Source organism: Microcebus murinus, chromosome 10 (genome assembly GCF_040939455.1).
Source record: "Microcebus murinus isolate Inina chromosome 10, M.murinus_Inina_mat1.0, whole genome shotgun sequence".
NCBI classification, from domain to species: domain Eukaryota; kingdom Metazoa; phylum Chordata; class Mammalia; order Primates; family Cheirogaleidae; genus Microcebus; species Microcebus murinus.
In genome coordinates, this window is record NC_134113.1 from 3,496,716 (window position 1) to 3,524,634 (window position 27,919).

At 48.7% G+C, this 27,919-nt stretch overlaps 1 protein-coding gene across 1 annotated transcript; it reads right to left on the reverse strand.

Moving 5' to 3' along the window:
- GTSE1 (G2 and S-phase expressed 1) lies at positions 1 to 27,856 on the reverse strand. The gene is made up of 11 exons (XM_012757024.3): positions 27,384 to 27,856; positions 20,717 to 20,774; positions 19,964 to 20,609; positions 17,560 to 17,724; positions 16,505 to 16,631; positions 13,856 to 14,191; positions 8,473 to 8,545; positions 5,789 to 6,028; positions 1,423 to 1,627; positions 743 to 952; positions 1 to 460 (listed from the first exon to the last, which is right to left on the reverse strand). The coding sequence occupies exons 1-11, from the start codon at positions 27,469 to 27,471 to the stop codon at positions 377 to 379; spliced, it is 2,232 nt and encodes a 743-aa protein (XP_012612478.2). The 5' UTR covers positions 27,472 to 27,856; the 3' UTR covers positions 1 to 376.
- Between the last annotated feature and the right edge of the window lie 63 nt (positions 27,857 to 27,919).

Below are 27,919 nucleotides of genomic sequence, written 5' to 3' on the forward strand. Positions count from 1 at the left end.
ATATACTTCCATTTATTTTACAATTTCATTTAAATCTAGAATATTTAACTTTTCATATACACTTAACTTTAAAAATAGTCACTTGCCATTTTATATACAAAAGATTCAAAACAAGGTTTTTCATGTAGAGTGACTTCAGCTTTGTGATCCAGCCCAGTGACAGGCAGGGCAGAGGGGGACTGTGGGTGGTGGAGACCTCAGGGGTTGGCACTGAGCCCCAACACCGCAGCCCCCTGCTCCAGACACAGTGAATGTATTTATGGTTTTATCCCTTTTCAAATAAAATGTCTACTAAAATATGTTTAGAGGGGTTGCAAACCACTTTAAGACTAGCTGTTCTTTTAACAAAGAGGAGAAGGCAAGGGTTTTGTCCTACTCAGAACTTGAGAAGCGGTGACTCCACGTTTTCCTTGTTGGCCTCAGGACTCAGCTGGATCAGAGGCGAGCCCAGGTCTATGAGCTGCAAGAGAGCAGAGAGGAGACGGTGAGCCCAGGCGCAGCCAAGGTGGCCCTGCCCAGTCACAGCTGCCCAACCTTAAAGCCGGGGCTACCCGGGAGCCAACGCCACCTGGGGCTCGGTACCATAAAAACAATCAGTAAACCTGGCTCAGATGCATGTAAAAGGAATCTCTAAGGGCTGGGTACACTGGCTCACACCTGTGATCCCAGCACTTTGGTAGGCCAAGGCAGGAGGATCCCTTGAGCCCAGGCAAGTCAGCACAGGCCACCTGCCGCCTCTCACCTGCCCTACTGCTTGTAAGGGTTTTGCCAGGACGTTTCTACCCATGTCTGGAGTGTTCATCATGAGGTCGATCAGAGGTCTGCTCTCAGGCCCCACAGGCCCACTTGCGTCGGGGGTGCTGCCCAAGTCGATGAGAGGGACGTCAACGAGGGGTATGGGCTCAGCGCTGGGAGTGGTGGTCAGCGGGTCCAGAGTGATATCTACAAGAGCCTAGACAGGAACACAAGATGGGAAGGAGACTCTAGCATCTTCTTGCCAACCATCTTGGAAAAATCTGCAGTGCTTATGTCCCTGAGTGGTCTGATGGTTTGGAAACCCAAGGTAGGAGGGCTGGGCCCGGCACTTGGCAGGAGGAGGCCTCTCCCCTAGTCACTGCCAGCCTCCTTGTCCACAACCCACCCACCAGCAGCCAACTCACCTGCTACCTACCTCCCTCTTCCCGACCCCTGACCCTTGTCTCTGTGAAATATATGGGAAAAGGTGATGCTTTTTTAACCTTCCAGAGATCTGGAAGTCCTGACTGCCTCTCCTTGGGTCAGCCAGCATTGGAGGCCCAGCATCACAGAACTAAGTGCTGTAGGGAACCCTGCCAGCCACTGTCCTTGAGTTACCACGCAGCTCCCAGAGCAGTGCCCACTGGCCGCAGGAAACACAGGCAAGCCTGGTCTGCTTCAGCCTACCTCACTCAGGGTGGGCGCTGCACTTGGCTTTGCTTCATCCAGAGCTGCTTCCGTGGTGATGCTTTTTGAAAAAGTAAAATCACTTTTTTCTGGAGAAAAGTTAAGTGCCTGAGGGACACTGGATGGAGGAGAATAACTTCCATCGGGTGACAAGTCTGCCTGCCTGGCATCAACCTCTCTGTTGCCTTCCCTTGTTGGGTCAGTTCTGTGGGAGGGAAAAAAAAAATCTTATAAGGAAATTTCTCCAAAATGCTCATTTATTTGGCATGGCTCAGGAAGCAGGTCGATTTGGATAAACGTCCTGTGACCTGGCCCTGGTGCCAGCACGTCAGCAAAGCCACCACCCTCTTCACCCTCAGCCCCAAGTCTCCTGCGTATAAAAGGCGGGCTGAGGGATTTCTGCAGTGTCTTGAAAAGGAGCAAAGACCACACGCAGGCGCCCCCTGCAGCCACATCAGCTCCAGCCCATCCGGACCCGCCCTGGCAGCTCCCTTGGCGCCCGGGCAGGTCTGAAGCCCTGGTGACAGCTGCATGGCGCTGGCCCTGCACTCTGTGGCACAACTCACACCCTCGGACACTCATCTCCCGCTGGACAGTGACGCGAGCGTGGCCAGGCTTGTCTGCCACCTCTAACACCTGTCCACGTGGAACTGATTCCCAGGAGGAAATCAAGGAAAGCAGCAGGGTCCATAAATTAAAACAGAATATCTTCTTTTTGAATATTTTAAAAGTTTCACAACAATCTGAAACAGAATTTTCTCTGTATTTATACTTACGAACATACACGATATATGAACACACATTCCAAACTATTACACACTGGGCCTCGTTTGTGTTTTTAGTGCAGCTTTTTTCTCACTTTCTCTTCACTGTTCCGAGCCCGTCCTCTCCCCTCGTGACACACACCTGGCTTCCTTTTATGCCAGAGACTTCTCTATTCTCACAGAACTAAATAGGGACATGCGTGGTCAATAACTACTGGTGGTGGATAGACAAACATACAAAATGCATAAGGATATGTAATTTATAAATACTGTGTATTTTTAAAACACACACACAGGATTTTGTGTCTCGGCCACTATTTCTTTTGTAAAAATGGGAACATTTGTTACACTCTTTTGCAAGGATTCCTCTCAGAAATCCATCCAAGTTACTGGTACAACGCTAACTCGTGGTTCTCACAGTCATTAACTTCCAGGCTCTGCTGCCATGAACATCTCTGTACACTCGAACTGCGGTCTCACACCTCTGCTAGGATCCTGGGGTCAGAGTCATGTGTAATTAAATTTAGACATGTTGACAAACTGCTCTCTAAAACATACGATCACCATGCACATTTCTATTAGCAGTGCTCTAGGCTGCCTCTCCCCACTCGTCCACAGAGAGCTGCCACCCAGTTATTACACCGGGCATTTCCCTAACAGCAGTGAGGCCGCTATCTCCTCCGATGTCATGGACCATCTGAGCTTACTCACATCCTCTGCCTGTTAGGTGGTTTTACAGTCCACCATTTGTTTATTGACTTCATTCATGGTCACTGTAGCCAAAAATGGACACAGAAGACTTTAATATCTCCACAGGTGAGCACAGCTATCCTTTCTCACCCCTAGGGTTTTCAGCCGTGATCCACCATGTCTCCTGCCCTAAACTTGTGCACACAAGTCTCCCAGTTCTTCTTGTAACTTTAAGTCTCTAAGTCATCTGGAATTTATTTCTCTATGGTGTAAGTTGGCTTAGATTTAATTTTCCTCCAGATAGATGATCATTTATTTGTGTTTTTTAAAAAAATATTTATATTTATAAGGGAAATCAGCCTACAGTCTTCTCTTTTAGGTGTTACACTACCTATCGTATTTGGCTATAAAGATGAAGTGAGGGCTGAGAGGGCAGCTCACACAGGCAATCCTAGCACTCAGGAGGCTGAGGCAGGAGGATCGCTTGAGCCCAAGAGTTTGAGGCTGCAGTAAGCTGTGATCACACCACTGCACTCTAGCCCACAGGACAGAGCAAGACTCTGTCTCAAAGAAAAAAAAAGAGGCCGGGCACAGTGGCTCACGCCTGTAATCCCAGCACTCTGGGAGGCCGAGGCGGGCGGATTGCTCGAGGTCAGGAGTTTGAAACCAGCCTGAGCAAGAGCGAGACCACATCTCTACTATAAATAGAAAAGAAATTAATTGGACAGCTAAAAATAAATAGAAAAAAAATTAGCCGGGCATGGTGGCACGGGCCTGTAGTCCCAGCTACTCGGGAGGCTGAGGCAGCAGGATTGCTTGAGTCCAAGAGTTTGAGGTTGCTGTGAGCTAGGCTGATGCCATGGCACTCACTCTAGCCCAGGCAACAAAGCAAGACTGTCTCAAAAAAAAAAAAAAAAAAAGAAGGAACTTTCCACCTTTGTTAATGCATAGCCTGAACTAGTTAACTTTAAAAATCATAATGATGTTAAGGGTTACACACAACTCCACTGTGACCTCATTTTAGCCAAGTGCCTTTTTCAATCTTTAACCACCTAAGCTCTAACTATGGCTTAATTCATGTTTCTTGGGGTCAGTTCAGATAACTTATAAATTTTAAGAAGTCATTTCATTAGGCTTTCAAATTGATTATCAGAGAATTATAGGCAGTATTTCCTTACAATACTTTTAATTTTTCCTCGCTGTATGTTCATGCCTATTTTCTCACCGCAATTTTCTCTCTTTTGCTCACCTCTCCCCACTGCCATCTGGGGGCAAGAGGGCTGCATGGGGAGCTCCTCAGCCTCAGCCCAGGGTGTGGCCGGACCACAGCTGACAGGACGCAGAACGCTGTCACCCTCCCCGGGGCAGGAGCAGCCCCTGCTGAGTCAGGCCCCTAGAACAGCACTGTCCATAGCACGGACCACAGCTGACAGGACAAAGAACGCTGCCGCCCTCCTGGGGGCAGGAGCAGCCCCTGCTGAGTCAGGCCCCGGTACAGCACTATCCACAGCACTTTTTGCAGTGGTGGAAATGTCCAGGATGGCAGTCACTGGCCACATGTGGCAACTGAGCATTTGAAATGTGGCAAGTGCAACTTAAGGAGCTGACTCTCATATTTTATTTAATTTTAATTAAAATTTAAGTGGCCACATGTGGCTGGCAGCCTCCACACGGGGCAGGGCACATAGAGGAGTCCCCTGTGCGCTGCTGCCCTCAAGTCCTCAAGGGTACGCGAGAGGGCAATGCCCACCCACTAAAGTCTCCAGTGGCCTCTTGGGGGCCAGGGACACACGGCCTAGTCATAAACAGCCGTAGCTGTCGGGGCTCCCACCCTGCCCTTGCCCACCCCCACAGGGCAGCCTCGCCCACATGCTCCCCCAGGCGCCGCAGGGTCCAAGGCCTGATAGGACTGGAATGAAAAGTGGACAAAAGTCAGTCCAAGGGCCCCACGTTCCCCAAAAGCCCCAGCCTTCCCCCAAGCTCTGCCATGACGCAGTAAGAGCACAGAAAGCCCAGTGCTTTGCCCGTTCAATGTCCGTCACAGAAAAACTGCAGAAGCCAGGGCCCAGCATGTTCTACCTGGGGCATTGCTCGTATACACATTTCTTGAGCACCTACTGTGTACCTGGGCCTCGTTCTCAGCTCTGGGAATTTGGGGTGACAGAAGACCCTGACAGAAGGTCCCAGCTCTCAGGAGGCTCCCACGCTGGGGGAGGGGCCTGCTGGGTGTCCAGTGGACAAACACACACGCAATCCGCATCCGGGCGGCGAGGGCAGGAGAACTGCTCAGGAAAGGCAAAGCCGGGGAAAGGGACGGAGGGCTTGGGTGGGGAGGTGGGGCTGTTCTACACAGGATTTCCCAGAAAGCTCTCTGGGGTTGGCCCCTGGACCCCGACTTCAATGACAAGGAAGACACAGCTCCACCAGGAAGCACATTCTACGCAGAGAGGACAGCAGGGCCCAGCTTGCTGCCACCCGGCGGGGAGACACGTGGCAGTGCTGCAGCAGAGAGAGCTGGAGACAAGGTGGGGTGAGCGGGTATTGTCACCCCTGCTGAGAGACTCTAGGACCCAGCTGCAAGAACGGCAGTGATCTAAGAGCCCCTGCGGCAAGTGCTTCTCCCTGCGCAGCTCTGCCTGAAGGGCTGCTCCAACGGCCCTCACCACTCAGACGCTGTGCGCAGGGCAAGGCCTTCTCCCCCGTTTGCCTGGGATGTGGGGTGAGGAAAGTGACAAAGCAGCAAGCAGGTGGCCTCCTTTCCTTTCCACTGCTGAGAAGGGGAGGCGAGATCAGCCCAGTTGTTCCCCGACAAGCGACTATACTGCCTTCCTAAATACTCCCCTAAATAGCACAAAAATACTCTCGCGGTTTTGCGCATTTGAGACACAGTTATTGCAACCTTTAACTCTTACCTCACTGCAGATTTTTTCCGGGGCTCAGAGGACAGTCGCCGAGCACACACAGGCAGGGGAGAAGCCACAGCCCTGGGCATGGTTTTAGGGGCCCTCAGGGGGAGGCTGGAGAGACGTCGGCTGGCAGGCGTGGGCAGTGCTGACCCCCGTCTTGTACTCAGGGGTGTCCCTATGCTGCTCAGCAGGGTGGGTGCGGCTGTCTCTGATGAATGTCTAGCGGGAGTGCTATGGACGATGACCCTGGCAGAGACAAAATCGGAGTCTTAAGGAAAGATGACCTAAGAAAAATAAAATCTAATTATTCAGTCAATGTGCTAATGTAATGTCAAGTCTTTTGGTTTCAACATAAAAGATTCAAGCCAGCGCCCTCTGGGCGAGCTCTGTTCTCTGAGGAGGGCTCCGACGTGGGCAGGGCTCAGCTGCTGCCATCCCGCGTGAAGCCCTGGCACCAGCTCCAGGCACCCCAGAGAGAAATGCCTTCACCCGCTCTTTCCTTACAGGTGACTAAAAGACAATCGCTCAAACGTGATTGCACTTTACAGATGGTACCGTTAAAACTCACTTCACGGAGGTTCAGAAGAGACCTGAAGAATCACCTTTCGATGATATCGTAAATAGTTCCATAAGGAAGTCCAGGCCCACAGCAGTGTCTGCTGGGTGGTGGACAGACAAGCAGGTCTCCCCACATGCCATTTGTTCCCAAGTTTAAGGTCGTCTGAATCCAACGTGAACACAAATGAGTAAAGCAAGGCCCTTGGTGCTTAGTTCTCACACGTCTCACATCTCTGGCAGTACCTGTGGCCTTGACTACCAGCGTGTCTTGCCCGCCTGTTGCTTTCCTTGTGATAAAGAAGGAAGCCAAGTCCATTGTTATCTGCCTGGTGGTCTCAATGCTTGTGCCCCTCAAATCTGCATGCTGGCATCTTTACCCCCAAGGAGGTGGTCTTAGGAGGGGGGGGCCTTTGGGAGGTGATTAGTCATGGGGGCAGAGCCCTCATGAGTGAGACTAGTGCCCTTATGACAGAGGCCCAGAGAGCTGCCTTGCCCCGTCCCTATGTGAGGACAGAGAGAAGGCACCATCTGCAAATCAGGCCCTCCCCAGACACCAAATCTGCTGGTGACGTGATCGTGGGCTTCCAGCCTCCAGAACTGCGAGAAACAGAGGTTTGCTGTTTAAGGCACCCAGCCCAGGGTACTTTCGCTTTAGTAGCCCAAAAGGACTAGGAAATGATTTTAAAATAAAACAAGTCAAGGACACACTGCCGACATGGAACCCACAGAGGTCTGAGGATGACATAGTTATTTATTCTATCTGGACAATTGTCATGTTCTTTAAAAGGAATCTGAAAACAAACCTTAATTAACATCAACTGGAAAAGAGGACACCCAAGGAGCACTGGCAGGGGAGGGGCACTACCAAATCGAGCTTCTGCTCTCTGCAAAGTTCTGGAATCACCACCTTACTTCCTTTACTGCCAAGTTCTGGCAGCTCCACCACAAATTCCAGTGGAAATAAATAAAAATACCAACAAATGTAATCCTCAAAGTAACCCAGGCAAGGTGGGGAAAAACTGAGGCACTGAGAGGTGAGGTATTAACAGTAGTGACTGTCTGGCTGTGTCCTTTGGTCTTAACCATGTGTGAGAGGGAAGTTCTTGCAGCATGTCTCAGATCTGACCCCATGGACCCTGTGCTGAGCTCACACAGGAGGAAATCAGCCTCATGGATGTCCCCAAGCTAGACTGAGGTGGAGCCAGTAGCGCCCTCTCTGGTGTCCTGCCCAGGCTTATTCTGCCCACCCCACCTAGCAAGGTCCAGAGCAGTGCCCCAGCCTGGCCACATGCGGATGCCAGGCCCCCAACCCTGCAGCTGTGAGTCCAGGGGGTCTAAGCATCCCTGCTGCCCCCCACCCTGCTCCACGCAGGAGACACGGAGGTGCAGGAGCTCCAAGGCCAAGGAGCATGAGCATGAAGTCTCCTCTGCCATGCCCAGGACACAGAGCTGTGCTGGGCTGGGCCTCAGCGAGTGGCTGTAAGGACAGTGAAGGAGGGACAGTAGCGAGCTGGGGCGGGGCTGCTGTCCGAGTGACTTCCGCCCTGGCCTGGGCAGCCCGTGTCGCACTGCACGTGTGCGCGTCCTCTCACTGGCGCAGTGTCTGCAGTGCTGAGCCTGGGGCCATCCCCACCTGACAGACGTGGAAACAGAGCAGGGGCGTTCAGGAACTTGCGCTAGACCACAGACCAGGAAGCGGGGTTGGGGCTGTCATCCAAATCCAAGTCTGAACAACGCAGGCGCCAGTGGTCTCCAACCTCAGCACAAACCAGAGCCTCTGGGAGGTTTTAGAAAACCCTGACGCTGGGCTCCGCCCCAGACCAACCAACAGGGAACCTCCCGGGCGCTGGGCAGCTGGAGCAGCACCGAAGGGGCTCCTGCTGTGGCCCCTGTGACAAGGTCTCCTGTTGCCCACGCAGCTGAGGTGACAGCCACCCCAGTCTCAGGGTTTCAGGTCTGCGGTGGGTATACAAGTGGCTCACACACCTCCGCTCAGTCCGCACCCACGAGGCTGATGCTGAGGCCAGGTGCAGGCCACCACGTGCCCCACAGCACTTGGGCAGTCAGCAGATATCATACATGGGTCGTTCTCACAGTAACAAAAAGAAAGGAAGCCGAGCGAAGCCAATTACCTGCCAAGCGATGTGCACGACTGCGGCCGTTGAGCCCGGGAGAACCTCGGCGTCACGCTGTCTGGGGAGTCACCTGAGGCAGGGAGGGAAGTGTGTGCGGTCAGTCAGACACAGAGGCAGGGGCAGATCTATCCTCTGGGCAACTGTCACCAAATGGGCAACTGTCCTTCAAACATCTCCCTTTCCCAGCTTGGCGTGCACAGGGCACTAGGAGGTGCAGGCGGAAGGTCAGACCAGTCTCTGCAGGGAAACCCGCCAGAGGCAGGCGAGCAAGGGGCCCATCCCCTTACCTGGGGACCCCAGCCAGTGGATGCAGAAGAAAGAGAGCCATTTTCATGCCCCTGCCCGACCCTGGCCGCAAACCCTGCACAGGAGCGAGCATGACGCTGCAGAAGGCTCATACTGAACAAAGTCTACTTGTCAGATGGCCACCTGCACACACTAGACACTCGCCCACAGAAATGACACCACAATGCAGTTAGATTCCCAGGCAAGCTCAACAAAGCCCACAAATGCCTTCACTTCCCTGAACCATGCCACCACTGGGATAATAACAACACGTTACGTGTGGGGGTGCCATTTTACAATTGACAAGGCATTTCTGCTTGTAGGATCTCACCTGGTACTCACAAGGTGACGAGGGCTGGCTCAGGGCTTCACCAGCACCCTCGGGTCAAGGCCAGCCCAGCCCCTAGACGTCCAGCTCACCCCCGTCCCCACACAACACTGGCTCCAGTGGGCTGGCTCACGAGGAAGCATGTCCCAGTGGCAGCTTGAGCATCAGCCACATGTACCTGGGCCCGAAGCCCAGGCGCCAGGACGCCTGCAACATCTTGCTATGTCTTAGAAGCTGCCAGGAAGGAGGCTGTCCCCAGACACCTCACCCCAGCACAGAAGGGAAAGGGTGGGGCCAGGAGCAGAGACTCCTCCTCAGCAGGTGCTCCAAGGAGGCAGGGAGGCCTGAGCTGCTGCTCTGCAGGCGCCCTGTCCTGGCCCTCTCGTCCTGAACAAATCCATGCCTGCCCCCTGCCCCCCAGGCTCCTGTCTCATGTCCCTGCCCCTTTTCAAACCCTTATTTTCTCCAAAGAGCTACCTGCAGTTGCTTGTCTGTTTCCCCTCTCTTATTCTTTTTAAATTACCTCTCTTAAAGTGATTCGTGCACACAGTTTTTAAAACTGAAGGGTAAAACTTTAGGAGACAAGACAAGACTCCTGCTACACCCACCCCTGCTTCCAACTTGCCAGTGGTTTCTTGCGGTTTCACCTGCTCATGTCTAAATCACACGCGCTGCCCCTTCTGCACCCACTGGGCACCCCACCTGCTACAGGAGCCAGGAAGCCGTCCCTCCCCTCCCCAGCCCCGACCAGGCTGCAGCCACCCCTGCTGAATGTCTCCCATGCTTCCCCACCTCCTTTTGGTTTGTTTCTTTTATCTTGGAGAGTGGGGGTCTGTGAGTACACTGTCCCATAACAGTCACTCCTCTCGGGTCACTGGCCCTGTGTCCACGGAGGTCTCCTCTGAGACCTAAGCTCTGCCTGCAGTGTTGCTCCCTCTCTCACGGACCCCTCTCTTTCTCCTTCATGTTTTCTCGCTCCGTCTGGGTGGAGCATGTTCTCCAGCAGCTCCCAAAGGTGGCATGGACAGGTCATGATTTTCATCAAACTTTATGTATTAAAGTCTCTTTATTACACCCTCACAACTGACCCAGGGTCAGTCTGAGCACAGAATCCCAGGCTGAAATCATTTCCTCCCAAAATGTCTAAGGTGCTACTCTACTGTAGCATCTAATACTGTAGAGGCAAAGTCCAGAGTCATTCCAGGTCTCAATGCTTTGTATGACCCCAGGCAGTAGAGTCAAAATAAGTAACACTATCTGTCACTGGACTATTTTACAAATAATGATGCTTGTCTTGGGAATATTTTAAGCAAGTGCATATAAAAAAGGCTCCATCACAGGGCACCGTCCATGTCGCCCCCAGACTTCAGCCTCTCCTCCACAGTGACAGCCAGTGTCATAGATGATGACAGGGTGCAACACACTGCTGGTGCTCTCAGCCACCCAGTGCACCTGCCACCATCTCCCAGAGCCTCGTGTTCCCAGCAGTGTGGCTGCTCACTGGGGCCTGCCCTTCTGCCGGTACTGAGTTTGTGGGGCCAGTTTTGACCCATGATGAATGACAGAATGTGTGCAAGAGACAGCCCTGTCCCTACTATTGCAAAGAAAGGAGGGACAGCCTGCTGAAGGTAAAATGCACATTTTAGAGGTGCCTCAGGAGCCATGGAAGACAGTCTGGCAGAGGGGGAAGCCAACGGGGACTCGGATTAGAAGTCCTGTGGCATCAAGCAGCCCGACAGCCAGGAGGACCAGCCAACAACTGTGCAAATACGGTCAGAAGAAAGGTGGCAGAGGCACGTCCCGGCTTTAGGCACTTGCACAGGAAGGAAGCAAACTCTCTATGTGGCCTGGGCCATGAGGTGCCCCCAAAGAGCCCAGCCTATTGGAGCTCCCGTTTCTGCAAACAGCTCAGCTCTCTGCTGTTGAAACCCAAACTTAACTCTCCAGCTGTGACTTCTCCTCTGAGCTTGACTGCCAGTTTGACATCCCAGCTGCGGCCCAGGTGGCCACCCACACTCAGCAAGTCCACAGTGGGGCTGTAGACTGCTCCCCCCACCCCTGGCTCCTATCCCTCCCTTTGCCGTGAGAGGCAGCACCGCTGCTCCTGCCGGAACCCCAGGGCTGCTCACATCCTCTCCGCACCGCCACGCGGCGCCCTGCTCGGCAGGCAGGCCAGAGCCCCTCGCCTTCCCCCTGCCACCAGCCTAACCCCACTCGGGGCAGGTGAGGCTCGTGCGGCCCTCCCTGCTTCCCGCCTACTCCGGGAGTCTGTTCTTCCCTCAGAGGAGGGATCTTTTAAAGGTCATGTCACTCTGCTTAAGACCCTCGAAAGTCCTTCCTCTTGCACTTGGACCACATGCCAGGACCCACCCGGTGTCACAAGGTGCCCCATGCACTGGCCTCGGGCTGACTCTATGTCTGCAGCTCCTTTTATTCTTCCCTCAATCACCAACCCAGCTGAGGGTGCTAGATTTTGTTCATGCTCCTCTCCTTCCCAGTAAGACAGTTTAGCTGGGTGCAAAACAAAAACAACATCCCGATATGCCACAAAGGGAAATATGGTGATCAACTGACATAAAGGAAGTGACAGTGAGTGTCCTTGAAAGACAGAGACTGAGGCAGGGATTCATTCTTCTTCGCCTAATCTGTCTCCCTGCTAGCAGGTATGAGGGCTGGAGCTGGTGCAGCCATACTAGACCATGAGGAAGAGAAGTTCAGCCCAGCAAAATCTAACACCAAGGAGCGCCTACCAGCTCTGGAATAGCTACCTAGACTCTCATGTGAGAGGGAATAAAACATCTAGCCGATTAAAGCCAGGGTAACCCCCACCGTAACCACATTCCTGCCACTGCAGCCTCCTGCTCCTAGCACTGCCCAGTGCCTTTCTGCCTCAGCGCCTCTGCACTCGCCACTCTCCGGCGCTTCTCGCAGCTGCTCACTCTCACGGCTCAGACCTCAGCTCAGTGTCACCCCTTGGCCGTCTCAGCCACAGGGCCCACTCCACCCAAACTCCTCCCCAACACCCAGCCATGTGACACCATCCTCTTATATTTGCTCCAGTAAACCTGTGATCTGAAAGCATACTTATCTGATAACATTTCATGCCTTTTCCTATTAAACGTAAATTCCATGACAGCAGGATCTCTCATCATTATTTCCCTTGTCCCTAAGAGGGCCAGCACATGGAAGACACTCAACAGAATAGCTCATTCTGATATGAAGGGACTCAAAATAAGGTTATCAGGAGTTAAAGGCCACCTGTACTGGCAAGCAATGCTGATAACTGCAAAATAGCCAAGCCACCTAGAAAGCAGATAAGGGGAGGCCAGACGATCCCCTGTGAGCTAACTCTGCACAACCTTGTGCACTGCACAAACTTGTTAGATTATTTTGTTGAACCTTTACCAACCCCCATCTACTACCTGCCAGATGCCACACGGGGCAGCAGGCAGCGAGCCACAGCAGTCTCACTGACTGGAGACAGACTCAGGAGGCTCCAGTGGCTTGAATCTGATGTCAAGGGACCAGAAAGGAGGGAGCTACACCGGGAGGAAGAGATCTAGAAATCTGAGAGGACTCTCTCCAGTCTGCAGCTGAATACTGAGCAGCACACAGCTAGAGGTGACACTCCTTGAGGTCGAGACAAGAGCAACCACTGGAGAACAACGAGCAGAGCTCACAGGGCTGAGACCACTCACCTCTGACCAGCCAGAGTGCAGGGACCTCGCCGAACACAGGACCTCCAACAGATTATGTGTTCGCAGTAGGGCTAAACCATCCCAAGGGGCAAGGCTAGTCTAGAACTGCCCCTTCAAAGCTTAAAAAGTCTTGAAAAAATCAAATTGTTCTATAATTTAACTCCTGTCAAACCAAAGTTAACACTTTAAAGAAAGACAACAAAATCCAGATATTCAAAAATGTAAAACTGAGAATATCCAATAGTCAATAAACAGTTCCTAAGCATGTAAAGACACAGGAAAATGGGATCAAAATCAAGCAGAAAAAGTAGTCAACAGAAACAGATCCCACAATGACAGGAACACGCAATTAGAAGAAATCAGATTTTAAAACAACTATTACAAATATCTTCAAGGATTTAAAGAAAACAGAAGTGCCATGAGGAGAAATAAGGGAAAACTATAATGTTAGAAACAAAAAATTAACTGGATGGCCTTAACAGCAGATTAGATACCGTAGAAGAAGAGGTATGTGAACCCGTACACATGACACTAGAAGCTCCCCAAACTGAAGCCCAAGAAAAAGGCTAAAAGAAACCGAACAGAGCCTCAGTGACCCACGAGATGTCTGGAGTTCTGACAGATGTGGGCTTGGAGCCCCAGGAAATAGATGAAAAACAGGAAAAAAAAATCTGGAGAAATAATGGCCAACTTTTCACAGATTTGATGAAAAATACTCATCTACAGATCAAAAGAAGTTCAAGAAATCCCAAGCAGGATTAACACAAAGAAAGCCGCATCAAATCACATAACAATCAAATTGCTGAAAATAACGATAAAGAGAAAACCATAAAGGCGAAGGGCAACAACATGTCACATGCAGGGACCTGGACACAAAATGCGAACTGCCGTGACCTTCCTCCAAAACAGTGTAAGCGAAAGGACATTGGGACACAGCTTTACATGCTGTCAGAGAAAAGAAAGCAAAGAAACCACCATCACCACAATGAATAATGTTTTTAAAACTTTAAACGGAATTTCTTCGATATTTTAAAAACACATTACAATGTATCTATTACTTATTACTTACCAATAGAAAACTTGGGAATTTTAAACTGACTTGTAGGAGTAGGCACAACCTTTGTCTTGGAATTTAGGTAGGAATCTTGCCTTCTCATACTTCTAGTTTTATTCAGTTGAGAAGATTTTGACAAAATGGAATCAGAGTCCACGCCCAGGCCGCCGCCTTCTGGAGTCTGGGGCTGGGTGGGAGAAGCTGCAGGGGGCATTGTGGGCTGCTCTGCGGCCAGCTCAACATCCACCCGCCTGGCTTGCTGGGAGGGCGCCCCTGCAGCGCCTGCCTTGCTGCTGCTTGACAGAGGCTGGGAACTGTTTGCAGGCATGCTTGCAAATTCGCTTGATTTAGCTGGAAGATGATACACATAAAATCTGGTTATCACTTAAGCTCAAGGTATTTTAAAATTATGAAGCTATTAAACACACAAAGGTTATGCTATCTTTGGCAAATCTACCTTAAACATATAAGAACAATACTCTGCATGCCCATCAGGCAAGACCATCAAACACAGGACAACCCAGGCCACTTGCAGCTTGGCTAAGTGTGTTCTAAGGTGCTAATTCTCACCACAATTGCCAAATGTACACAGGCATATGTTAATTAATTCTTCATTAATTATGTTGACAACAGAAATCTACTATCATTAAGCAAATGGAAGTGGATAGTACATGCCCCACCAGTCTGGTCAGAGAAGTAGGCAGGGAACAAGGTAAAAAGATGCAATCATTACTGGTTGATTCCTTTAATGTACAAGAAGGAGATTGGGTTGTATTAATCATAAGCACTACTTAGAATAGCAGGCCAGATGCAGTGGCTCATGCCTATAATCCTAGCACTTGGGAGGCTGAGGCAGGAGGATCACTTGAGGTCAGGAGTTTGAGACCCCATCTCTACAAAAAAATTGAAAAATTGGGCCAGGCACGGAGGCTCATGCCTGTAATCCTAGCATTCTGGGAGGCGGAGGTGGGAAGATTACTTGAGCTCAGGAGTTTGAGACCAGCCTGAGCAAGAACAAGATCCCATCTCTACAAAAAATAGGAAAATGAGTGGGGTATGGTGGTGTGCACCTGTAGTGCCAGCTACTTGGGAGGCTGAGGCAGGAGGATCACCTGAGCCCAGGAGTTTGAGGTTGCATTGAGCTACAATGACACTACTGTACTTTAGCCAGAGCAAAAGAGCGAGACTGTCTCCCCCCACCAAAAAAAAAAAAATAGAATGGCAGATAAACTAGGGTAATGCATACTGAGCTACCAATGTACCCAGTATATAAGGTGATCTGATAAGAGATTCTTAAAGAAAAACTTCAGGAGAACAACTAATGCCACAAGTTATATCTACACAGTGCACAACAGTTTTACAAGGCTCTTCCTCATACGAGACCTTATCTGACCCTGGTGGCTCTACTATGTACAATAGACAAATATACATACACTAGGAGACCCACTCAATTTCTGCTTCAACCTTTACCAGAGGTAGAAATACAAAAACAGTAAACAAAAATGGTGCTGACACACAGGATGGATATAGCAAAATACATCTCATAACAGCTAATTAACATTAAAGAGCTTCCATGTATTGAACATGCCAGGCACTCTACACGGCGCTTCTAACACACAGGAACACACAGCAGCTATGTCACCTGTTTGTAGACAGGACACACACTTTTCTTAACCACTGAGTGGCAGAGTGAGGATTCCAAGTCAGATTCAAGAGCTCATACATTACACATTTTGTGAACAAAGTCCACACCACACTGTCCTGGACTATAGTAAAAATGCACACAGCAAATACAATTTGAAGAGGATTTAACAGCAGGAAAGCAAGGCCTTTCCCTATAGCCTCCTGGGGTTTCTTCCCTTCACCACTAGATGGCAGCATTGGTCTGGTGAGGTTCCAATGTAGCCTGAACTTAAAACAGGTTTGGGAGTGGGGATTTATTAATAAATAGACATCCAGTAGTTATAGGAGTGATATGCCCTAAATTATCTGGGAACAGTCCTATTTTATCTTTATCTTATTATCTTTTGTAGAGACAGGGTCTTACTCTAGTCTATCGCCCAGGCTAGAGTGCAAGTGCAATGGTGTGATCATAGCTCACTGCAGCCTCAAATTCTTGGGCTCAAGAGATCCTCCTGCCTAAGCCTCCCAAGTAACTGGAACTATAGGTGCACACCACTGTACCTGGCTAATTTATTTATTTTTTGTAGAGATAGAGTCTTACTATGTTGCCCAGGCTGGTTTTGAACTCCTGGTCTCACTCGATCCTCCTCCCTTGGCCTCCCAAAATGCTGAGATTACAAGCGTGAGCCACTGTGCCCTGCCAAGTCCTATTTTGAAACCTGTGTCTGATGACATTAACATGAGGCTGGGCCAAGTGCCTGTGTTCTCAGGCATTAGGTACACATGTACATTATATGTCTGTTTGTACCCCCAGACTGAAGCCACCTGAGTCCCTTCATGGGAGGAACTCACTCTGAGGGCAGGTGACACACTCTCTTCCTGACTAGAGTCCAGCACAGTCCACAGGACAGAGCAAGCCCTCCAGGATGCCTTCTGAGCCTAAGCCGTTCTGAAAAAACAGCTTCTGAAGAAGGCGCTGGGCAGTGTTCCAGGCCCAGCCTGGCTGGATGTGGGTGTGAGCACGAGACGCTGGCCACTCACCTTTGCCTACTGCTGGCAATGCAGACGCACTGGACGCGCCACTTGAAGCAGACCCTGAGGAAGACGACTTCCTTGTGAGACTGCCAGCACAACCAGGTGGTTTTAACAGGGTCTTCTTCAGCCCCAGCTGAGAAAAAATATTAAAAAAAAAACCAAATCAGTAAAGATGTCATTATTTATCCACTACTTATTTCTGCAAAAGTAGGAGTTTGAAGTAATTTTTAATAATTTAGTAATTATCTTGAATTTAAAGAAAAAAGGCAAGCAGTACTTCTCAAAGTCTTCAAAGCCCTGCATGAGCACCACATGGAAGCACTAGCTGAAATGCAGACTTTGGGGCACCAAGGTAGACCCACTGAGTCAGTGGCTGTAAGGCCCAGATGTGGGCAATTTCAACAAAGAGTGCCAATGACTCTCACACAGAGCTCTGTCTGACTACCTATGCCAGAAACTAAATGGTGAAGATGTGTGTGGATGGTAATCTCTCTGCAGTTTCCAAAACATGAACATCGCATGTTATCTGCACAAGGACCCGTGAGAGAAGCGGGGCAGCCCCATTACAGACAGATGGACTACCAGAGAGCTTGCCTGTGCCTCTTCTCAACCCACACGGCTCCCAGTGGCGGGGCCAGCCCCCAACACGCACTGCCATACAGGCATTTCACCAAGCTGCCTCTCATGAGCTATATTTTCAACTGTCCTAACTTGATTTTTTTTTTTTTTTTTTTTGAGAGATAGTCTCACTTCTGTTGCCCGGGGTAGAGTGCCATGGCGTCAGCTTTAGCTCACAGCAACCTCAAACTTCTGGACTCAAGCGGTCCTCCTGCCTCAGCCTCCCGAGTAGCTGGGACCACAGGCATGCACCACCATGCCCGGCTAATTGTTTCTATATATTTTTAGTTGGCCAATTAATTTCTTTCTATTTTTAGTAGAGACGGGGTCTCACTCTTGCTCAGGCTGGCTAAGTTGATTTTAATCAAAGACAAATCACTTGTGTCCAAACCTATCACTTTATCCCCCATTGATCACAAGTCCCGCAGCCCTGGCCAACTCACCTTGTTAGGAACAGGGAGCAATCGCTTGCCTTGGACCAAGCGGCTTCCGCTGGCTGCTGGGCCGGCAGCACCCAGAGCAGGTCTGTCAGGGGGCACATCCCTGCGGCATTCCTTTCCATTGGGGATGTTCGTCCTGGAAGGACTAGCTGGTACTTCTTTCTTGGGCTGAAAAATTGAGAACTATATAGATTTCAACAACGTACAGAGATCCTAAGACTGCAATTTGAGCAAGCCGGGCCCCATCTATCTTCTGGAACGCCTCACGTGCTCCTCAATCCATCACCTAGACGGAGGGGAGCGGGGCAGCCCACTTGCTCCACCAAATCACTGTGGACAAAAATGATGATGGATTTTCCTTCCTCATTAAAAACAGTGTAAAATCACACCAAGACAGATAATTAATCAGAGAGAGATCCTCTAAAGCTATTCCTCAATCGGGATCCTTATTTAAGGATGGTAATGAGGAAGCTGGTTCTAGTTACACAAATTTTAAAATGCTGTACAGAAAGGACTTATTCATTAAACGGTCATCCTTCTACCAGAGAAGCTGCTCAACTGCAATAAATCTTCTTGATCTAGCACCAAAAGCCATTTTCTTTGGCCAGCAGAGTCAAACAAAGAATAAATTCCTGACATATTTAGGGACAAGGGCATTCATGGAACTAATCCACGCTTACATAAATCACCCCTTGTAACAGGAGAGTTAATGAGGTCATGACAATAAGCACTCATAGTAGCAGAGATGCAGCACTAACTTTCTTCCTTCCTGGCATTTTTAAAATTGAGACATGCTTTACAGAACCATTTTATTTACGTTTTAGAGACAGGATCTTGCTGTGTTCCCCAGGGTAGATTCAAACTCCTGTGCTGAAGCAATCCTCAACCTCTCTGGCCCTAGGCAAACACTCGACCACTCCATCTCTGTAATCTGTCTATTACCGTCACGTCATATAAATTCAATCATATAACATGTGACCTTTTGTGTCTGGCTTCTGTCACCGAGCATAATGTTTTCACGTGCCATCCTCGTGACAGCATGTATCAGTACTGCATTTCTTTTTATTGCCAAAAATACTCCACTGTCTGAATACATGTTTTGTAAGTCCGTGTGTGATATGCACAGCAAGATCCAGCCCACTCTCATTCTAGAAACATCACTTTTAGAGATTTACATCCTAAATGGTATTGACCAGAAGGGTAGGCCCTCCTCTTCCCCGTTATTCAGATCGGTGGGGCTCAGCATGCCTATCGGTCAAGGGCTCTGCATGGCAGATGCACTTTCAACCCGCTTTACTTTGGGGCTCATCAGAGGAGGTGGTCATGTGGTTCAAGAGATGGGCTTGTGGAGGGGAAAAAGGACTTTCTAGGCCCTTGCTGGGCATTTTGCATTTACTCCAACCTCCTAACTACCCCATTCCCCTGCCCCCCACAAAATGTCATTCTCTAACTGTGGCCCAAGGCAGGGAGCAGAGCTGGGAAGGCTCCAACCTGCCCTGCCGTGCCTCCCTGCGGACTCCCCTTCCGAGCAAGAGCCAGGGCAGACAAACCTGGCAGCAGGCCGTGGTCCGACATCCACCCTTCTTCTGTCACCCACCAAGCTCCAGGACCCTCAGTTTCCCAGAGCTGGCTTACTGTACCCTAAAGGCACACCTGTCAACTGCCCCCTCCTTTTAATGCCCAGGAGGAAAGCAATATAAACTAAGTCACAGTCAAGCAGCCATCCCAGAGGAGGTGGAATTTGTGGATGAGGTTGTTTGTTAAAGCAAATGAAATCCCTAATGGGGGGTGCATCCAGTGTTGCAACAAAGCAAAAGGAAGAATTTCAGACAGAATTTAAGAACAGCTATTTTTAAGCCATCAAAGCCCTGCCCAAGCCACCCCAAAATCGGCTTCCCTTCTTTTTTTTTTTGAGACAGGGTCTTACTTTGTTGCCCAGGCTAGAGTGAGTGCCGTGGCGTCAGCCTAACTCACAGCAACCTCAGACTCCTGGGCTCAAGTGATCCTCCTTCCCCAGTAGCTGGGACTATAGCCATGTACCACCATGCCCGGCTAATTTTTTCTAAATATATTAGTTGGCCAATTAATTTCTTTCTATTTATAGTAGAGATGGGGTCTCACTCTTGCTCAGGCTGGTTTCAAACACCTGACCTTGAGCAATCCTCCCGCCTTAGCCTCCCAGAGTGCTAGGATTACAGGCGTGAGCCACAGCGCCAGGCATCAGCTCCCCTTCTGACTGCCTTTCAGGGACTTTGCATTCCTGTGCTCCTGGGTCCTTGGAGCTTCTACATTTCCATGTCTTTCCCTATGTGTTTCCATGGGGGAAGAGGGGGCGTAAACCGAGAGGGCTAAGAGGCAAGGAGTGGCTAGCTCCCCAAGCAAATGTTCTGCTGCTTGGTGTGTCTACCTTCTCCATGGCCAAGTGGATGTGTCTTCCTCTAACAGATGAAGCTCGGGGCAGCTGCAATTTGCTGGTGACTTTTCTCTGAGTCACTGCCGGACTCGGAGGATGAGCAGTACTCGATTCCCCCGGCAAAGGCCGAGAAGGATGCAGCAGGCCCTGCATCGGGGCCAGGCCAGTCTGGGCAGGTGAACTTGGTGGGGCCAGGGATGAGTCCAGCAGTGGGGGCTCACCCGCAGGAGGCCACATGCCCGATGTTGGCGGTCCCATCAGGGGGCTGTCTGACAGGTAATATGTCTCCCTTTTAAGCGATTTGGGGCTTTTTTTCATTTCCTTTTCTTTCTCAAAGAGGCTTATTTTTAATTTTGATTCCTGTACAAATTGTTCCACGCCTTGGCTCCAGGGGTCTGTGGGCTGGGCAGCTTGGGCCACTTTGTTTCTGCTGTTGCTTTCTATCCGCAGAGCCAATAAGTGTGCCTCTTTATACACTTCCACAAACTTCTCCCCAGCGAGAGGGCTCCAAGTAACGCAACTTTCAGATACTGGCAAGACAGGTTGCTCGGTAATTTGATTATTTAATTCCAAGCTGGCAGCAATGCATCTTTCTTTATGTCCAACAGGTCCAAAAAACACTTCATCATCTTCATTTGCACTATTTTTAAAGAAAAGGATTTGTAATAATTAATAAAATGGCATTTAAATGAAAGACTACTGAATGTGGTTATGCTCAATTTGAGAGAAGAAAACTCATTTGTTTACCTTGAAGAAGACAACGAAAGATCAAAGTCAAATTTTTCATCGGCCAAAAGACGAATGTCTGGGGGGAAAAATCCACTGTTATTTTAGCGCTGAGGTTGACAAAGAGAAAAATATTACCAGTCTCTACAGCTATCAGAGCTATTGTAAAATTTTCACCTCCAAAAATGTAATCTATCATTATTTTAATTTAGTCATATTTTCATGGAGGAAACTAAATTATCTTATTTTTTCTATTTTCTTTTTAAAAATTGCAGAAGCCATTCTATGCCTGCTAAGCCACCCCAAAAGCTTAAGTCCTTACTTTTAAGATATAATCTAAAATGCATTCACTGAATCATTCAACTAGCTTTTCAAGAAGAGATAAGTCATTTTCAGGTACAGAGAACATTTTCAAAAGACCACCTGTCTCAGCTCCCCTAGAATTAAACTCCCCTCTTATAGGCTACAAAACACCTATTCATCTTTCAACAATGAATTTGAATATTATTCAAATGCACAGTAGGGACTCAATAAGGATTTGTTGACTGTCATCACTTCTGGGGAGCCATTCCTGAACCCCCAGATAAAACTGCACTCTATACCCTCCATCCAAATTTGTATCATGGCCACCACTGCCCTGTCTATCAGCCCAACTCTCTAACAGGCCACAGGCTCTGGGTTCGTGGGTCTCTCTGCAGGGGCAACTGCTTCCTTCTCCAGCTCCCACCCCAGGCCAGCCCCCCAGGTTCCCCCAGCACCTGGACCTGACCTCTACTACTGCGTTAGACTCTTAAGACACCTCTTGACCCTTCCACGGCCACAACCAGACTATAGGTACCCCCAAGACTACAAATGTCTAACACTCCCCAAATTCTCCAATGTCCAGCTACAGGCCTAAACACTTAGCAAATATTTATTGAAATCCACTGAAATAATATTTCTATGCTGTAAAGTTTATACAGCACTCTCACAAATCATACCTTATTTGATGTTAATAAACAATGCAGCATGCTTATCAGAATCATAAAATTTGAAAATATTTTAATTAAGTCATAATCAATTAAATATGCCTAATTACCTAATCAAGGAAAAGGTAGAAAGCATAAATGCACAAAAGAAATAAAAGAGAAATACCCACAGAAAGAGGGAATTAATAGATTCATAAGCTGGTCTGGTCAACACCATGTGCATAAACCTAAGAACTTGGCTGAAACGGATAATTTTCTAGAAAAATAGAATTTATTTTTGTATTCAAATTATATAAATTTATTTATTTATACAACTGACTCCATGAGAGGGAAAAAAACTTTAATAGCTCAATAAATCACAAAATAACTGGAAAACTTTATTAGAGAGCTATCCTTTTAAAAAAGCAAAGTCCACAGTAGTTTCACAGGATAATTCTATCAAACGTTTAAAAAACAAACAATTCCAATTCTACGTACAATTCTCCAGAGGATAGGAAAATAAACCTTCCAACTCACTTTTATGATGCAAGCATAAAGTTTGCTCAATAAAGAAAGCTATAGACCAGCCTCACTTATATCAACATGAAAATTCTAAACATGAATGAATATTAGCAGAGAATCCAGCAACATATTAAAAAAATATTATGACCAAGCTCACTTCATTTCAGAACTGTTAGATTATTTAATTTTATACAATCTAGCAATATAATTATATTACTAGACATAAAAAGAAAACTATGATGGTCTCCATGCATGTTGAAGAAGCATATAAAATGCAATATACATTCTTGATTTTAAAGGCTCTTTTTTTTTTTTTTTAAGGCAGAGTCTCGCTTTGTTGTCCAGGCTAGAGTGAGTGCCGTGGCGTCAGCCTAGCTCACAGCAACCTTAAACTCCTGGGCTCATGCAATCCTGCTGCCTCAGCATCCTGAGTAGCTGGGACTACAGGCATACGCCACCATGCCCGGCCAATTTTTTGTATATATTTTTAGTTGGCCAATTAATTTGTTTCCATTTATAGTAGAGACGGGGTCTTGCTCTTGCTCAGGGTGGTTTCAAACTCCTGAACTCAAGCAATCCGCCCGCCTCGGCCTCCCAGAGTGCTAGGATTACAGGCGTGAGCCACTGTGCCCGGCCTAAAGGCTCTTAATAATAGCAATATATTTTATCATATTAGGAAATATGCATTTCAACCCAAAAGCCAAAATTAGGTTCAGGGGGAGGATATCAGGACTATTCCTTCAAAAGACAGGACTATATATCAGTTAAGATCAGCTAACTTATGTTGAAGTAATACATAATCCACAAAGCTCAAGTGGTTTAAAACAACAAAGATATTTCTCACTCAGAACTATACACTTGCTGAGCACAGGCTGGGGTCCTGCTCCCTGGCCTTGGCACTCCAGAACCCGGGTAGATGGATGGGGCCTCCACCATCGGGAGCACACGACTGCTCTCTGTGGCAGGAGGAAGGGGAGAGCAAACTCCACACTGGTTCTTGAAGACTTCTACCCAGAATGACACATATCACCACATTCTTGTTTCATTAGGCCAAGCCTAACTTTCAAGTAGATAGGATGCACAATTCTATCACATACCCAGAAGGAAAAAAAAATAGAAATACTAATGAACAGCACTACCATTTACATGTAAATTAACCCTTAAGCCAGTATGGACTGGAAACTACACAAGCAATCCCATTAAAGGCAGGCACAAGGCAATGAAGTCTCTAAGCACCCCAGTTCTTTTTTTTTTTTTTTTTTTTTTTTTTTTTTGAGACAGAGTCTCGCTTTGTTGTCCAGGCTAGAGTGAGTGCCGTGGCGTCAGCCTAGCTCACAGCAACCTCAAACTCCTGGGCTTGAGCGATCCTTCTGCCTCAGCCTCCCGAGTAGCTGGGACTACAGGCATGCGCCACCATGCCCGGCTAATTTTATATATATATATCAGTTGGCCAATTAATTTCTTTCTATTTATAGTAGAGACGGGGTCTTGCTCTTGCTCAGGCTGGTTTTGAACTCCTGACCTTGAGCAATCCGCCCGCCTCGGCCTCCCAAGAGCTAGGATTACAGACGTGAGCCACAGCGCCCGGCCAGCACCCCAGTTCTTAATGTTGCTCTGGACACGTTAACCAACAAAATTAGACAAAGGAAAGAATGTGGAGATGAGATTATCATGGTGCACAGATGCTATGATTATAGACACAAGGAAAAAAACTGAAAACTATCATAAATAATAAAAGGAAAAAAGAATATGACTGAAGACAAACTTAGTACGCAGCAATCAAGAGCCTTTATATCTGCAAAGACCAGTTAGAAGATACAATGGAAGAAAAGACTTCATTTACAGTAGCAACAAAAACTACAAAATACCTATGAACACAACTAAGAAACACCAAGAAATATGCAAGATGGAGATAAAGAAAACTTAGTTTCTCACAAAAGTCACATGTCAAATAAAAAGGGAAGGTGCACTATTCAATAAATGGTATTGAGATAAGCCACACGATCCGCTGGAAAAAAATTAAGTTTGTTCCAATCCTCACACCATATCTGGACAAATTCCAAATAAATCAAAGATTACTTAATTGAAAAAAATGAAACACTAAAGGAACAAGAAGAAACCATGAGAAAAGTGTTTCATAACCTGGGAGTGTGGAGGTCTAACTATGACACTAAACTGGAAACCATAAAATAAAAGATTGATCTTAAAATATATAAAAATATGAATCATCTCTGCATGGAAAAATCACAATGAGCAAAGTTACCATTTCACAAAGGGCTAATTTATAAAGAGTGCCTACAAATTGCTATGAAAACAACTAACAAATAGACAAAGGATACCGAGAGATAAAATTCACAGAAAATAAAACAAAACGTTCTTAAATATATGATAAGAAGTTGTTCAGCTTCACTCAAAAACAAGAGTAATTAAAAATGAACTTACTCTGCGATTGTCAAAAACCAAAAAGTTTCATAAACTGTAGGCAAGGCTATAGGGAAACGGACAATTCCTGTACCGCCAGGAAGTAAATGATCACAGCTTTAGAGGGTAAGCTGGCAAAACCTACCAAAATAAGAAGTGAACATCCCTCTCACCCAACAAGTCTATTTCTATGAGCGTGTCCTTCTGGGAAGGTATGCGAACAACCATGTACATGACGGCCATTTATCGCAGCATCGTCCATAACAGCAAGAAACCAGGCACGAACTAAATGTTCACCCACAACTGATGAAATAAATGACAGTACATCCCCATGATGGCACACTTCACAGGTACAATAAAAAAATAACATTCTTTATACGCTGATACACAACAATCATCAAGATAAATTAAGCGTAAAACACAAGATGCAGGGCGGGGCTCTGTATGCTGTATGAAAAGGGAGACACAGTCGACACCGTGCACATACTGGCTAGCACTTGCACAAGTTATGTGAGGAAGGACACCCAAGAGACTGATGACATCGATGGTGCTTGAAGGAAGCAACTGAAGGTGACTGAGAGACAAAGAGGAGAGGGAGACGGTTCACTTTTTATCGAGCCTAGGAAGTCAGTTTTATAGGTCACTTCCAGAAAGTTCCAATCATTTGGTATGGAAAGAAAGATCCTGGACCGTGAAAGAAGTGGTCTTCTCCTCCAGGCTCAGCAACTGGCTCCAGGTGGCCCTGGGTTGGCTGACTTGTTCATTCTGCAAACGCTTGATCATCTGCCAGAGGCCATGTCCACCCCCTGTCAGGCAGACCTGTGGGGGTTGGTTTCTGCAGGCAGTGTGGTGAGAGGCTAACGCAGAGGTGGGGTACATCTCTGAGAAAATAACTGTGGGTGTGTGAGGAACTGGTCAAAAGTCAGAGTGGCTGGAAGAGGGGGAAACATAGGTCAGGTCAGATCCCAGAGGGTGTGCAAGCCAAGGCAAGGAGGTTTTATTGTATCTCAGTATGACAGGAAGTTATTGAAGGGCTTTAAGTAGAAGGGCATTATAATCTAACTTGTGTTTTCAAAAGGTCACACTGCTGCTGTGCAGAGTGTATCAGTAGGGAAACAGGCAGTATCTACAGAAGTTATAAATGCATATATTGGCCAAAATGAAGACTATACAAGTAGGGGTAGGTGAGATAACGTGGCTGAGACCGAGGTGGTGGCATATGGATGGAGATGGAAAGAGTCTGTAGATGGACCAAAGACACACTCCGAAGTGGAGATGGCAGTAAATGGTGATTGAGTGAACATGGGAGGTTCTCAGGTTGGACGGATGGGTAAATGGAGGGGCCATTTACTCCGATGGAAAAGACAGAAAAGAACAGGTTAAGAATGGAGTCTTGGGAGGGAGCATGTTGAGTTTGAGGTGCAAGGGATTCAAGTGAAGATGTCAAACAGGCAGGGGAACACACTAGTCCAGAACCCTGAGAGGCTGCGCAAGACAAAACAGGGCGCCCCAGAAAGCAGATGAGCTGGAAAGTCATGGAAATGATGACAGCCCCTAGGGCGAAAGTACAAAGAGATCCCAGACCAGATCTTGGAGAAAGATCAGATTCAGAAGATGGGAGAGGAGAAGCCTGCAGAGAAACAGAGATAGCTCAGCCAGGGAGGCAGAAGCAAAACCAAGAGTGCCTCGGAAGCCAAGCAAGGGAAGTTTCCAAAAGAAAAGAAGGCCGAATGAGACTGATTAAACAAAGACAGAAAAGTGACAAGAGGTTTGGCAGCATGGAGAGTCCTCAGTGACTGGTGAAAGCAGCTTGAATGGAGTGGTGAGGACAGAAGCCGGAACTGGAGGGGCTAAGGAAGGAGGAAAAATAGCAGGACAAACTAGAAAGCTCTGGAAGTTTGGCTCAGAAGGAGGAACACAGGCATGGAGAGGCAGCAGAGATGTGGAGAAAGTGAGATCAAGTAACACGTGTGTATCAATGATGAGTGTAATCTAAGGGACGGGCAAAGAGCAAGGAAACAAGGGAGGGTGAGGGAAGGGGGGAAGCCCGCAAAGGAGCAAAGAGGCACAGCATTCACCTGGAAGGGGCAAATCTGAAAGGGAGGGCACACCAGGACGGAGGCAGGGGGGCAGAAGCAAATACCCTTCTAGATACAACGAAGGAACAATGATGGATCTGCAAAGTGTCCAGGACCATTTCTGCAAATGGAGGTGTTAGGAACGCCTGGGTACCCAGTCTACTGCCTCATGTGGGCTTTGTGAGGACCAAAGGACAAAATGACATCAAATTAAGAGGAAAAGAGGGCAGGGTATGGCCGTGTTAGGCTGTCCTCTCACCTTGACACCCACACCAGACAAAGGCTGAACAAGGGAAAGTTACAGGCCAGGCTCACTGGCTAACATGGTCTCAAAGATCCTAAAAACAAGTCTTAGCAAACAGAAACCCGCCGCGACAAACAAAAAAGAAAACAACCAATTCAAGGAACGTTTGAAAGCCCACTAAGTGTCAATCAGGCACATTTCTAGGGCACGGGGGGGGGGGGGGGGGGGGGGGGGGGGGGACACTGCACTAAACAAACTGATAAGAATCCCAGCTGTGAGGGAACTTAAAAGGGGGGGCGGGGGGTTCAGGGTGAAAGAAAACAACAACAACAAAATAAAGACAGGCACCATGTGTTTCATAAATGCAGAGCACAGGATGAGCCACGAAGGGATAAATAAGTTCTCGAGGAAACATTAAATCGATCTCCACCTCTCCTGGGCTCCCTGGACAAGAGCGGGCAGCAGGAAGGACCCACCTTCCTTCTCAGGAACGTCCGTCTTCGCGTCCCCTGCCCGGCTGGCCGAAGGCACGTCGCCACCGCCGCCGCCACCGCCGCCTTCCATGGCGAAGCTGTCAGGAAGCCACTGCAGGGAGGAAGGGGCCGCAGGTGAGCAGGGCAGGGCCAGGGGCCCCGGTGGCTTCGCCCCTCCGAGTCGCCGCGGCACGGCAGGGGCCGGGAGCCAAAGGTCGCGGCCAGGTCGGGGAGAGGAGAAGGCGGCGCGGCGGCCACCGGGAAGTGATCGCAGCCCAGGGGTCCCCCGAGACGCAGCGCCACCGGGCCGGGGCTGAGGGGGCGGCGGCCGGCGAGTCACACCGACACGCAGGCGGGCGGAGGCAACGGAATCCCGGCGCGCGGCCGAGTGCCGGCCCCGCTGGCCCCGGGCCGCCCAACCTCCCCTCCCCTACGGCCCCGGCGGCCCCGCTCGAGCCCGGGCCCGCCTCAGGGCAGCGCGCGGCCCCTCCGCGCCCGAGGACGGCGGCCCTGCGTGGCACCCGGCCCACGGGCCCGCC